The sequence below is a fragment of the Protopterus annectens genome, chromosome 7.part0, assembly GCF_019279795.1.
Source record: "Protopterus annectens isolate FY-2018-M chromosome 7.part0, PAN1.0, whole genome shotgun sequence".
Taxonomy (NCBI): domain Eukaryota; kingdom Metazoa; phylum Chordata; order Ceratodontiformes; family Protopteridae; genus Protopterus; species Protopterus annectens.
This window is the reverse complement of record NC_056739.1, coordinates 591893879-591909169: the sequence shown is the minus strand read 5'-3', so window position 1 is coordinate 591909169 and position 15291 is coordinate 591893879. Positions and strand designations below refer to the sequence as shown.

Genomic DNA, 15291 nt, shown 5'->3' with positions numbered 1-15291 from the left:
TGCTAAGTAAACAACATTTTGAGTAGTGCAAGTTGCTTTACAATTAAAGACAAATTCATGATTAGAGTTTGGATGTTTAAAAACATTACTACTGTCAATAGCTTTGGGATTCTACCCAAATGTAATGACTGCAGCAGTGAAACACAAAAAACATAGTACAGTTGTGTACACTTACCCTAAATGTAGATATTCGAGTGTATTCACTGTTGCAGTCCGGATTACCCACCCACCAGCCCCCTTTCTATACCATTTCTTTCCTTTTCTATGCTCAAAAGCCTTTGTGGTGTACTTGCTTTTAGTTGAAGGTAAATTTTTATGTGTTTTAAAGTGCATTTATATATTTATGGTTTTACACACACACACACACACACACATATATATATATATATATATATATATTTTTTTTTTTCTCCCCATTTGGGGGGCACCTGACATCTGTGGCAAGAAAAACTGATTAAAATGGCTTTGGCTGCATGTTTTATACCCCTGACGACCTGACATCGTGGAAGAGGAGACAGCAACCGACGCAGGACCCAAGACTTTGTTATTCAGGCCGACTGAAGGCATCCTGCCAGAAGATTTCCCCAAATGTAATGACTGCAACAGTGAATACACTCGAACATTTACATTTATGGTAAGTGTACACAACTGTACTTTATAAGTGATATATAATGTTTGTAGTTAGGATTGTGTCATTATGCTTTGTAATGTAAAATCCTTGCAGCTGGGCTTATGTCAAAATGGTTTTGTTTTCATTTATATAAATGTATGCTTTTCTATGGCGTAAGAGATAATTTAATAAAGATGTTTCTTGTTTAAATAAAAAAAGAAAAGGCGGGTATTGAATAATTTATGTACTGTTGCTTAGACTATATGATATATAACAATATACATGATGTATAATGTTTATAAATGTTTATTTTTATTTATTTTATTTATTTAACATTTGTTGACCGGGAATGTCCGACTAGGTTCCACAGAGCCTGTTTTCAGCGGAGGCCCGGGGAGAAATGCTCCAGATGCATGTCTTTGGAATATGGGAGGAAACCGGAGTACCCGGAGGAAACCCACGCGAACACAGGGAGAACATGCAAACTCCACACAGAAGGCACCACAGCCGAGAATCGAACCGGAGAACCTCTTGCTGTGAGGTGACAATGTTAACCACTGCACTAATGTGCACTTGTTAATATGGTTTGATTACTTTATATAACTGTGTTTGCCTATATCACAAGTGATAATTCAATAAAGATGTTTAACAAAAAAAATTGACATAATTTTAGTTGCAAACATTATACATCACTTATAAACTATCCAGTCACTGTCAGTCAAACATTACATAGCTCATTTAAATCCTGCCTTCTTTTAAACCTCATTCCTCCTCTACATGTATTGTTTCCACAATTCCCATTGTTTTCCGATATAATTTGCTCCTACCGTTTTCTAAATATCCCATTTCCAGTTCTTTGATCTCTGTTACTATATTCACTACTTCCACTATAGTTGGTTTAGACTTTTATTTCCATTTTCCAGTAATTGATTTTTTAGCAGCCACTATAATTACTCAGCAAGGCTTTACTCTGTCTAGGCAATACCGATTCTGTATCAGAAGTCAAAAAATAATTTCCTTAGTTATACCAGTTTGATCACCCAGTATTCCTGATAGAGTAGTCTGCAGGGAATTTTTAAAGTATTCTAACTCATTGCCCTCCAAAAAATATGTTCCCAATTACTTCTTTCTTCCCCATCACACCTCCACCATTTGCTGTCTGCTGGAGGAAAAATTCTTTGGAGTCTACTTTGGGTGTAAAAAATCCCAATGTAAACACTTCCAAGCTAAGAGCCTAAACCTTGTTGACTTTGTTTGATTTTTGGGAGGCACACATATATCCCTCCATTATTTCATTGTGAGTTGTTTATCCAATCTCTCTTCCCACTCCTTTCTAACCTCCTCTGATTGATTTTATAGATATCATGCAGTATTTTATATGCTGTACTAATTATTCCTTTTTAACAGCAGCTTCTATTCTAGGTTTTACTAAAAACTTACAAGTGCTGGTCTTTTGCTTAGGACCCTCCCCCCCATTTATTTCTGTTTGCCTGTACTCTGCCATCCCTACCAAGGATTAATATCAATCTCTAGCCTGCAGTCCAAATAAATTATTGGCCTCTTCCCCCTTTCTCTCTGTAATTATTTGCTTCCAGTTCCATGGTTCTTTAGCCAGTTTTCTCCCAATAGATCTCAACCCCCTCTAACCTGTTTTCTTCCCTAATTGCAGTCATCCCTATAGGCAGAATCTCCTTTCTCCATTTCCTTGTTTTTTTAGTTCTCAGAATATTTTCTGCTACTTTATGAGTATAGTATTCTGCATTGTAATTGTTATTCTCCTCAAGGATCTCCATCCAGAATCCCAGTTTCTCATTTCTTGCGCTTCCCCCCATTTCGGCATCATCCTTTTCCCCCTTGACTTATAGGTTTGTGCTTGTGTTATGTATAGGAGCCTTAACTGTGTAGCTCTGAAATACTCCTTCAAATTGGTAATCCCAAACTGCCTTGTTCTATTGGAGGAATCAGCTTATCCCACTTGACTCTTGCTGTCTTCCCCTCTTAGAAAAAATCTTTCAGCTCTTTATTAATTGCTATCTACAACTTGTCCTGTGGTTGATAAAAATATGCCTGACCTGTGTCTAAAACTAAAGGGACTAAAAACATTTTCACTGCTGTATCTTGCTATCCATATCCGTGTAACACAGCTTCCATTTTCTCAGTTTTTGTATTATCTTTGGTTTAGTCTCTTCACAAATCCTTAGTTGCCACTCAGGTGTACAAAATACATGCCAGTGTAAGCCTCCTCTCTTCTCCCTTACCAGTAGCTCCTTTCTAGAAATCTACCTTTATCAGCTTTTTTATTCTCTTCTGTCACTGTTGGAGTTCCTGTTGCAGTAAATATAAGTACTCCTGTTTTCCTTTCTCCCAGGTATTCTGCTGAGTAATTGCCCTGAAAGTCTCTTCACAAATCCTTAGTTGCCACTCAGGTATACAAAATACATGCCAGTGTAAGCCTCCTCTCTTCTCCCTTACCAGTAGCTCCTTAGTACTAGAAATCTACCTTTATCAGCTTTTTTATTCTCTTCTGTCACTGTTGGAGTTCCTGTTGCAGTAAATATAAGTACTCCTGTTTTCCTTTCTCCCAGGTATTCTGCTGAGTAATTGCCCAATCTTTTTCAGATTCACATGTTCAGTTCTTTCCAAATGTGTGTCTTCTAGCATAGTTATTTGCACTCTGCGTTTTTAGTATAGTTCACTGCTCTTCCTTTTTTGTGTATATATAGGTTCATAGGTAGGTACTAGGCTATTGGCCCTAGGGCCTATATAAGCCTAGCCAAAAAAATGTACCCTGGCTTTCGCCACCCATGAAAATTATTTTCCTGTGCCCCTGTCGAGAAGAGCCACAGAAGTGATCACTGGGGTGAATTTCCCATTTCCCATCCAATCATCAAGATTTTTCTTGAAGAGTGCTAATGAGGAGCTCTGTTTGACATAGATAGGCAGTCTGTTCCAGAGTATGGGAAGTCTCTGGGACAGGAATCTATCTTTCCAACATGTTCTGTTCATTGTGGTGACAAGGTTTAGGTCCCTAGAGTGTGTAGCTCGGAGGGATTGGGATTTCTTTAAGTGGAGCATGTCCAACAGCTCTGGGTTTGACATAGCTTTGTATGTTAGTCAGAGATCGCCCCTGAGTAGGCGATATGCGATGGAGTAAAGCTGTAGTTTTTTGAGACGGTCTGCCTAGGGCATCTGTTTGAGGCCAGTAATCCTCTTTGTGAGGTATTTCTGTGGTCTTTCCAGTTGTTGTAGATGTCTTGTGAGGTACATACCAAAAGGGGCATTGTACTCTATAATGGGTCTAATGAGTGATGAGTACAGGGGAGCAATGACCTCTTTTTTTCTGGATGAGAATTCTTTTGTGATGAGATGAGCCATGTAGAAGGATTTCCTGACCACTGTAGCGATGTGATTATCAAAGGAGAGACCACTGTCCACCTGTGTCCCAAGGTCTCTTATCACATTTTTGGCATTAAGTAGACTACCAACTATGTGGTAGTTCATGGGTACAGAGTTTTTACCAAAGGGGATGACAATACACTTTTTGGCATTGAGCTTCAGGCCATGGCTTTGACACCAGGTATCTGTCTCAGTGAGGCCCTTTTGTAGTTGGTCCACATCATTAGGAGTTTTGATTATGGCTCCTAGTTTGCAGTCATCTGCAAACTTTGTTAGCCAAAGACCTTCTGTGTTAGTCTGCACTTCAGAGAAGTAGATACCAAACAGGAGAGGACCCAGGACTGAACCCTGTGGTACTCCACTTGTCACTGGTCTGAAGTCAGATTTGGAATCCGCTACTTTCACAGTGTGGGTTCTGTCCATGAGCCAGTTGGCAACCCATGTGAGATAATTTACATTTAAAGATAATATAGAAAGCGTCATTATATTGGAAAGATATTAATCAGTTGGGAGAGCTGAAATTAAGCTGTTACTTAATGTGCAGCCATCTTGAAAGCCCCTTTCAAATTGTCTTAATCGATTTCTTATACCTCACCAGCACAAGGCAGTGGATAATTCACATTGACTTCCATTACCCATTTCCTTCTTACTCTTAGGCTGTGGTTTCACATTCTTCCAGTATAAAAATGTCAAATGTCTCCTTCTATATATAACTAGTGCCTCAGGTCTGAACCTTCTTTTAGACTTATCCTTTCCAGACATACCACCTTTCATGCCATTGGAGTTATCAAGAATATCCCTGTATATTTATCCCTTTCCACCTCTTGCACTTCCTTATTCTTATCAAGCTTGACTAACAGCTTCTGCTTATTTATTTATTTTATTTATTTATTTATTATATATATAAATATATATATATATTTATTTATTTATATATATATTATATATATATATATATATTTATTATATATATATAATATTATTTATTATATATATATATTATATATATAGGTAGCCACACATCTATAATCCCCTTTGTGTTTTGGGGGAAATCACAAATCCATAATGATTGATTGTGTTCTGTCTTAGCACTGTCATGAGAGGTTTGCACAGTGTCTTAATACAATAACACATAGTATTCAGACTTCCTTTCCCATTCAGTTTTTTTCCTCTTTGCATGTGGAATTCTTCACTTGGGATATAGATTCCACCACTCTCCTCCTGTAATTCACAAAGATGAGAAGTAAGCAGGAGGAGAATCTGGGCCTGCATAACAACAGCTTAACAATGGCAGTGGTAAAATATTAAGGAAAAGTAGCAAAAGGAAGAAGGGAAGAAAACCAATGTGCTTTAGGAGAAAACTCAATTTTGCTGCAAATGAAAAATAATGTGTGTAAAAAATGGAGGCAAGGGGAGAATCTGACAGAAAGCAGGTTGAAGCTAGAAAAGGACAGGTGAAAGCATTTCTAGAAAGAGACCTGGCAGTGGTTCTTTTACATGAAAATGAAAATGAAGCTGTGAAACAAATCACCTTTCCATTAAAACTTAAGTTCTGTTACGTGGACAGAAGGATGGGCGTGTAGAACAATTTCCCACAGTGAGTAGTGGGATGTGATTTATGTGTTGCATTTAAGAAGGTTTGAGACAGGTGATGATGGGAGAAAAGTGCCATGAAGGGGCAGCCGCAAGTTGCTGGATGCATGCATAGCAAGCTAGATAATTTGACCACTTCTACTGGGAAAATATTCACTTATATATAACAGTAAACTATTCCTCTAGTAGGCAGACATAAGGAGAAACTGGTTAACCATGTGATGTTTGTTTCCTGTTAATTCTGTTAAAAATGTATATAAACTGGCATAGGCACTAACAGTCTATTCAGTTAACTTCACTGAGGAAAGACAGTGCTAACCTTTTATCCTCAGGCTTTCATGGAGTCTTTGTCTTTGTACTTTTTACAGCTTAGCTATTGAAAGTGTAATTAAATATAGGTTGTTGCTCTTATTTTGAATAGGTCATCTGGAATGAAGCTCACAAATTCTTGAAGGTAGAATTCCCAGTAAGAGTTCGTAATTTGAATGCAACTTATGAAATTCAGTTTGGGCACTTACAGAGACCAACGCATTGGAACACATCTTGGGACTGGGCTCGCTTTGAGGTAAAACGGTGATAAGAAATTAATGTTCATAACATATGGAAATGGGTATGTAGACCCAAGTTTAATGTAATGTGTTCAGTACTTTTTTGACATGAAGAATTCAGTTCACATAAATGTCATCATAAGTGGGCAGACAACTTAGGAAATTGATTTTGTAATAGCTGTATGATGCATAGCTGAATCCATGTGAACAGAGGTCTGACTTTGTGCTTTTGAAGAGTATTAAAGGATCCTTCACTGTATAATGTTTTCTGACTTTACAGCATAATTGTTTTACACCTGCTCAGGTTTAGTGTCTGGTGTTGACTATTGGTGTAGGGAATGGATGATTAAATCAAGGTTTAGCCAAGGTTTTTGGGATTGTACACCAGCTTCCACTGCCAAGAACATACATGGAAAGTCATTTTCAGTTTATTAAAATAGAACTATATTTTGAAGACCAAGGAGTTTTCTAAAACATGGTAGTTTACATTTTATTTGATTTGACATTTGTTTATTGGAAAAGTATGATTGGGTTGTCACCCATTTTCAGAGGAGGCCCAGGGAGAAAAGCTCTAAACAATAAGCAGTAATATCAGATAAATATGCATAAATAGGTATCAGTGCAATTTAACACTGGCTAATCAACAGTATAGTGTAGAAACAAAACATTGATATGTACAGTAATTGGGTGATAATTCGGTTTAAACATTGTTAGGAATAAAGCTTACATAGTATAGTACAATTTTGATATGTGCAGTAGCTGTAAAATATGCCAAGATAATGTATAAAGTTAAATTGATAGGGAAAATAGTCATAAGAGAGAAGAGGGATGTCAAGAAAGAGACTGAGAGAGTATAAAGTGGGGAATATGGGAAGAGAGAGTGGGAGAGTATAGGAGGGATGAATGAGAGGAAGATAGAGATTAGAGTGTAAAATTAGAATAATGGGGATGTGTGGAGAGAAGGGTGAGTGATAGTGGGGTGGAGCATAGTTAGCATAAAAGATTGGTGAGTGAGAATAGGGGTAGAGTGTAGTTAGGAGAAGGTGCTTTTATTATAACTCTGCTTATGTTAGCCTGGTGTAGAGCAGGAACACTAAAGGCAAAAAAGACAAATAATGCCTGAATATATGGCACAGACAGATAACACCCTAGCTATGATCTTGATGACCTGAGTTTGAATACTGTTTCAGGTGCTGGAAGAGCTAGGGAAGGATTGGCTTTCACCAGCTCACCTTTCTTTGGGATGGGATTGGTGGTCCAGTTGGTTGCTTTACTATGTGCAGGTGGAGGCTTCCAAATGATGAAGTTGCAGACATTAATCAGGGATGTGAGATGTGTGCTTGGTTTAACAAGCCAGTGATGGTTGCCCTCATTAGCTTGTGGGTGGGAACACTCACAATGCGTGTGGTGAGTGTGTATGACCCCATGGTGGTGCAGGCACTCACGTCAGTCACATGCAGGGTTTTGGGGTAGAGGGGGTATGACTTAAAATAGAAATACCCTCATTGCTTTCATTGCAGGTATGAGTGAGAGCATAAAACAAACCAATGGCTGCCTGGATGATGAATCTCTCTGCTGGGGTCTCACCTCCATCTCAGAACTTCCTTTGTGGTGAGAGAATGAAGAGGCCAAAAACAAGTAGATCAGGAGGGGCCGATTTCAGCAAGTATGGAGGGGGAAACACTTATAAAAGAAAATCTTCTGAGAAGCAAAGACCCAGTTAAGAAGTATATAGCTGTAGGGCAAGAAGTAGCAAAAAAGGAAGGAGACTGGGAGGTGTAATTGTATAAGAAGATCTAAGGACATAAAGAAATATATGGCCTATAAACCCTTATATGCATTTATGTGCTACATATTCACAGAGGTTTAAGCTTAGATAATTGTTATATTTTATAATGAATTTGACAAAGACTCTCCCTGCCCATTCCTTATAGATGTCAGCAAAAGTTTGTCTGTGATCTTTTGCTCTTTCCTTTCCTTGTACTTTGTGAGGTAGGTTAGAGTATGTGTTGCCCTCACAGTACAGTACTGAGTCTGTGTATTTTCTAAGGCATTTCAGATATTGCCTAAGATTTACAAAAAATTCTGTTATGTTCTGTATAGTTGAGGGCTCTGTTTGGTATGTGACCCATTTGCTTCTACACAGAAGAGGAGCATGAATCATGAGAGATATAAAACATATTCCCAGCAAGTAGTCTGCATGGAGAACACCTGTTCTACACAACAGGAGCAGCTGTTAGATACTCCTTGTTTTATGCACCAGGTTGTACAGTAATTGTACGAGTAGCATCCACCCACTGTAATGTTTACTGATTTTCAAATCTAAGATCTTCCATTCTTATAATAAATATTGCAGTGCTAGTTGTCTGTGACACCTCCTCTTTCCTTACCATGAGATTGTGTAGTGGCACTCATTGTCTAGGATACTCCTCTCCTCATATCCTTCTCATGCTGTATAGAGCCCTCAGTCTAATGCATAATTAGCCTAGTGTGCCCTGCCTAAATGTGACTTTTCAGAATAATTCATGAAATAGGCATTTTAATATCACAGAATTGGCATAGTCTATGTATGTAATGTAAAAGCCACATGTGCATACATAGACCCAGCAGGGACAGGACAGCCAGATAGATTTCCACAGCTATTGGGGGAGTCTGATGGCAAAAATACTCAGTGGCATGGGAACTTTCCTTACCCCCCTGCAGGAGCATGTAAGATTACAGTGCTTTATAAGAAAAGGAGGGGGGCCTCAGAGCTTTTGAGTGCCATACTGCTTGGTTATAGGTAATTTTCCTCTGTGCAAAATTTGGTCTGGTATTCCATGGCTGCATTCTCTCTTAAAGCGACAGAGTAGTATAACACAGCAAATGCTTATGCATGTTCCACTTTGCTGTAATTTAATGAAGCAGTGCATGCCAGCTTAAAGCTTTATGATATTATACTGTTATAAACCTTGTTTTGTCTGTATGATATCAGTGCCGAATTACCTAATCAAAGTAAACTTAAACAAAAAGTTGCTAGGAACTAAAACTGGTAATGTTATAAGGTGGAGAAATATCCTAACATGTCAAGCACTTTACAGACCTGTGTTTATTGTGAAGCAAGTATTTTCTAATGTTTGAAATACATGCTGTGTTAAGTACAGCGCTAAGTAATGGAGAGGAAAAAAAGAACAATTGAAAACACTTAATTTTTTACAACACAGGGGTTTAAGATGTGTTTTATAAGAAGTGTATTTCTTAAAGTGGAGAAGTAGTAGCTTGGGCATGTTCACAATCAGAGTTGCTGTAAAATTAAGATTAAAAGTGAGCCTTGTGATCATTCTACTACCTTACTAGCAACAATATGTAACTGCCTAAAAAATTACAAATGTAGATTTATAAGTGGTATGCCAGTAAAAAAATCTGTCCTTATATTATGTCTTAATAAGTACACTGATATACTTGATACTGTTTGATAGTATTGTGGTATACCATCAGGTACTGCTGTTGCTTAAAGGGAAACATATACTATTATTTATGAATGGGGCCAAGGATTCCTGTTGATAAATGATTTTACAAAAGAAACTTTTCTGTGACAAAACTAGGTACTATAACAATAACCCATGGCTGGGTGTGAGTAATGCTGGATTTACCCATGGTTGATGTGGTTTCCTCAGTGGCCAAACAAAAGGCAACCATGGGTAAATCAGCATTACCCACACCCAGCCATGGGGTATTGCTATTACACAGTAACATTTTTTAAGAAAAAAGTTACTTTTCTTAAGTGATGTCCTTGTATAATGGCACCGTGGTGCTCTTCCCTGTTTTCCCCATATCATGGGGCTTTCTTGATGTACTGCACATGTGTATGGGACTTACATTCCCATGCTTACACAGTACATCAGTGCTGTATAAAGGAAGCAATGGAGAAAGGAAGATCTGTTTCTTTTTTGTTTTTAATTTCAAAAAAGGAATCCGGAGACTTCAAACATATGGGAGAGACAGGACAGAGAAAATATAAGGAAAATCAGGTACGTTTCTCTAATTTTGCATAACGTACCTGATTATGCTTGTATTTTTCTCTGTCCCTCTCACTGCTTTGAAGTTTTCGTTTTTTGTATTTTTTTAAATAAAAAAGTAAGAGTTTCTGTATCATATAGTAATAGAAGAAATTCTGGATAACCAGACTTTTTTCCACTGGTATATGCTCGATTTACAATGGGCACGCTGGTTGGGTACTAAAAGTTCTATCTTGTCAAAGGCCAACAGCCAGACTGGTTCACCAGTTTTTCGGATTGAAGGCAGTCTTCATCACCCTTGTTCCTTTAGCCAGATATTACATGAGAGTTCTGAAGTGTGCACTTGCTGTGCAGTGGTCCATCAGGTACCAACCCGTGAGTTTTTGGATTAGTTTGACAAACATTTACACAACATATTTGATTCAGTCTGCTGAGGTATGTCAAGGCTGTCTGTTTGTTTTTCATGGTGGAGGGATATTATATAAGGAAGATGGCCCAAAGTACTTGGTCCCCTTCCAGGGACAGTCTTCACATCACTGTTCTGGAGATGAGGGCAGTTCTCCTATAGTTGCAAGCCTTTCAGGACATCCTTCCTCTAGGGATGATTTCTATCCAAACATACATGTCAGTAGTCAGGTATAGCAATAAACGAGGGGGGGAAAGACATTCCTACCTGTTACGTTGAGAAAACTGTGTGGCAGTGGGCGATGTCTTCACTTTCTGGTAACAATGCATATACAACGGAAGTCCCCATGTTCTGGGGGACAGGTTGAGCAGATCTATCCTTCCACCTTATGAGTGTTCCTTCAACCTGACAGTGGCAGAACAGATTTTTCATCAATGGGGATGGCTGTGCTGCAGTCATTTTGACTCGTCCCCACAACACGAAGTGCAGCAGGTTTTTTGCCCTGATCCCCCAGGAGGGTGGATACTGTGACACACATTTGATCCCCTTGTCTTCTCTGTGCCTTTTCCCCTGTGGCAATCTGCGGTATTGCCATCTGTACCAGGTAGAATAGAACAGTTCATATGCAACATATGCCAGCATTGTTAGCTGGAGTTTTGTAAATAATTTTATGTCATTTGACTATCACTCTGACTTGTACAGATGCTTGTGTTAAAAATGTATCAGCAGTGTTATTATAACTGATTAAATCTGTACGTTTAAAGAGAGAATTTTGTAAGGGAAGAGTAGAAGTTTTTGAAATTGTTCTATAGCTTTCAGATACTGCAACAAATCTTACTAAGGCTCTGAGTGTGCATTGTACCAGAATCAGGTGATCAAATGTGATGTCATCGTATAACCAGCACTGAGAGGATGGAACTCTCACAGCAGTTTGTTTTGTTTTCTTTGGAACTTGATATAAAGATCTATGACAGTTATCACAGCCAGTTCAGTTCAGTTTAGTTTTGAAGCTCTTAACTACCTTGTGGAAGTAAACATCTCAGCATCCTATCTTGCCTTGCTGTATTAATTAAGTTAGCTAGGGAATAGTTATTCTTTAGACAGTCAGGAAATACAGTGAGATTTAGTTAAGTATTGTTTTTTCTGCATCTGTGTGAATCTGTCCGTGTGTTATTTTATTTCTCCTGTGATTGAAACTCTTGTGTTTATTGTACTTGGATATTTAATATTCTCATGTTTTCTATTTTATTATGTATTATTAAATATTTTATACCTGTCACTGTGGCTGGTCTTTAAGGTAATACTTTTAATATCTTGAGAGTACTTGTGCATATTATAGTGGCACCTTGGCCACTCCGAAAGGACTCACTGCTTTGGTTACACTCTACCATTTATATTAGTATTGATTTTACTCAGTATAATTCAATACTCTTGTAAGAGCCTTAGAGTGGCTGACTGGTGGCAGTGTGCTTACCTTATAGTCTGGGCGGGGGGAGGGGGCACAGCTAATGAATCTGTGTCAAGCTTTTCTAGGCGAGTGTGTGTGTGTTTGAAAATCAAGTATCCAGGTGTGGGAGTGTCAGCTACTAGGAACTGGGACACAGTGCACCAAAGTGGGTCTTGTTTGGGATTTGGAGAGACAAAAAGTCCAGTCCCATGTCTGGAGCATGTTCCCTGTGTGCTTCTGCGAGAAATTGTGCTTGATGCAGAGAACTGCATCTGAAAAATACTGTGTAAATCCATTCCTGTTTTTGGTTACCACCTCCCACTAGTGTCAGTGGTGAGGACTGAGGCTCCTTGATTACTGGCCCAGAATAGAGAGGCCATCACATCCCTTACTCTTCTGATTCCAAAGTTCCTACAGAAAGCATCAGAGAGGAAGATCTTGGTCATCCTTATTGCCCCTTTCTGGCCTTGTCAGGTGTGGTTTCCCTTGCCCAATTTGTTTCACCCTCCTTAGGTGCTGGATCCCGATCTGATCTCCTCTCTTACCCATCTGGAATGCCTCACCTGGACATCAACATCCAGGCCCTCAGGTTAACCTCTTGGTTTCTCCACTTCCAATTATTGCTAGTCAGTCCAGGCTCTCTTACCCAGTAATCCACATTCTTACCTCTTCCCACAGACTGTCTGCTAGAAACATTTACAAAAGTAAGTGTAAAAGATTTTCTATTTGGGCTTTCTGGATCACTTTTTGGCTCCTTTCACTGCTAAGACTTCCTAGTATCCATTTTCCATGCTGGGGCTAGTTATCCTAGGATTAAGGGCCATTTAGTGGGTATTTCAAATTTTCATGTTGGAAAAAATCAGGAAGACTGTTTTTCTAGTGGCAATAACTTCATCGTTGAAAACATCGGAACTACAGGCCTTTGTCCTACAAACTTCATGTATCATTTTCCACAAAGATAGGAAATCCATGTGGACCAATCCATCTTTTGTCCCTAAGGTAGCTTTTGAGACCTCACTGAACCAATGCATCAGTCTACCGGTTTTCTTTCTGAATTTTTCCAGTAAAGGAAACTATATGCTTTACTTGCTGAATGTACATCACCATCTTCATTTCTACCTCTGTTGTATCATATCCTTCCGGAAGACAGAGCAACTGTTTGCCTCCTTTGTTAAGGATAAGATAAGCCAAGAAGTTTCAAAGGTATCCTTAGCTAGATGCTTATCCAGCTGTATCTTTCATTTTTACAAAGGAAAAGGTTTGACCCTGCCAAGACCAGTTAAAGCACATACAGCTAGGTCTGTCTCAGCTTCCTCAGCCATCTTTTCTAGGGCCTCAGCTGATGATGCTTGTGTTGCTGCCACTTGGTCCACAGTTCACACATTTATTTTTCATTGCAATGCCCGCCAGGAATAGAGCAGGTTTTGGTTCAGCTGTACCCCAGGATATCCTTCCATGAGACTACCCTATGGGCTAAGTAGCTGGGGACTCTGTCCCATCCATTGTGGAATGGACGCAAGAGACAACACGAGATACGAAAGTTATATACTTTACATAATGATATATCTGTGTTGTCTGCTTCTCTCCATCCTCAATTCTCCACCCTCCTTCCCCCTCCTATTCTATGGAAGATAATTTCTTTAGTTACTGTTTGACAGTATGATCTGCCATTGAGCAATATCTTACACTTTTGTAATTCCAGCTTACTACTTTTCCACAGATCCTTTGGATTCTGTAGTTTGATATCTTTTTCCTTTGTTCTAGCATTGGGTAGCAGGCAGACTCAAGCTAAGGCAATGTGGGGTTTAGAAGGGGATTATGAGTTAAGGGGAGGGGCTGAAGTTGGATCTGAGGTCAGATCTGAAGACTCATCCATTGAGGAAAGATGGAAGCAGACACCAGAAATTTATTGATACGGACATCCAAGATGGCTGTACATTGAGTAACAACTTAACTCTAGTTCCCCCAAGTGTAAAAACAGAAACTCAACAGAGAAGGCCAGTAGACTTTTGTTTATTGGTAAATTTCAGTAACTGGATAGTAAGTGAATTGCTTGGATTCCAAGAAAAAAGAAATACAGAGCACCGGGAAAAAAACAGCTATAAAAAAGGGAAGAAGCACTGACTGGGGAAAGTTCTATAGCTGTTCAGCAAAAAGCAATGCAGCCTCCAGACATGACTTCCAGTAAACTACAGGACGATATAAGACAACTGCGTACATCCCTGGTTAAAATAAACAAAACATTGATGGAGTATATCAACACAAACAAAAGGTTGGAAAATGGAAGAAGCTTTAAACAGATATTCAGATGAGATGATAAAGCTGCAAAAATCAGAGGTCAAAATGAAGAAAAGGCTGGCTGAATATAAGACTGCTCAGGAAAAGATGTTTAAAAAAATAATAGAATTTGAGGACAGAGCACATAGGGAAAACCTGAGATTTTCAGCTATACCAGAGAAGCTGGAAGGAACAGACTGCATCAATTTTATGAAAGCACAAATAAGCAACTGGACTGCTGTTCCACAGCAGGAGCTGTTAGCTGAAAGGGCACATTGTGTGTATGCTTCAAAGCTGGCTATGAGAAAGCGACCTAGACCTTTAATAGTAAATATGCAATCCTACCAGCAGAAGGAGTTGATTCTGAGGAAATTATGGCAGAAGGACAAAATACTAAAAGTGGGCGACAGCAGAGAGTTTGTGGAGAATGATTAGTCATTGTACACCAGGCAGATGAAGAGTAAATTCATTCCACTATTCAGGGAATGTTGTGACACAGGTGTGAGAGTCAAACTGCTAAACCCAGCTGTCGTCAATACGTTCTTCCCTGGAGGGATAAAATAATTTTTTGATGACGTATATGCTAAGAAGGACATACAAAAGTTTGTCCAATAAAAAGTGAGCTGTGAAACAGAAGGAGATTCTGCCTCTTGTTCATCTAGTAGTAAAGACCACAGAGAGACTGTACCAGTGAAATCTTTTTCACTGTTTCAATGGAAAATGTTGGAGAGAAGGAAGGGAGTATGAGAGTTGTCTAGAAGAATTGAGAGTACTTTGAAATGAAACAGATACAGGATTTCGGAGATGGAGGTGAACATTAATAAAACCAGTAACATAATATGGGATTACAATGCAATAATTATATTTGTGAAATATGACAGAGAAAGAAAATCTGGAACTATTGGACTTTTTCAAAATTTGTTGGACTTGTGGGGGGACTCTACAGTATTTGCCATATGTCATGTCATTAATGTTCAGAAAAATACTTTGGGGAGGAGTAGAGAGGGGAGAAAGTT

General features: G+C 38.8%; 1 protein-coding gene across 1 annotated transcript in view; it reads left to right on the top strand.

Annotated features, from left to right (window-relative positions):
* Window positions 1-15291, top strand: part of MAN2C1 (mannosidase alpha class 2C member 1) — a 1630015-nt gene that overhangs the window by 1450794 nt on the left and 163930 nt on the right. Inside the window, exon 21 of the mRNA XM_044077185.1 lies at window positions 6021-6164. Coding sequence (XP_043933120.1) covers window positions 6021-6164 — 144 coding nt within the window. The remainder of the gene's footprint in view (window positions 1-6020; window positions 6165-15291) is intronic.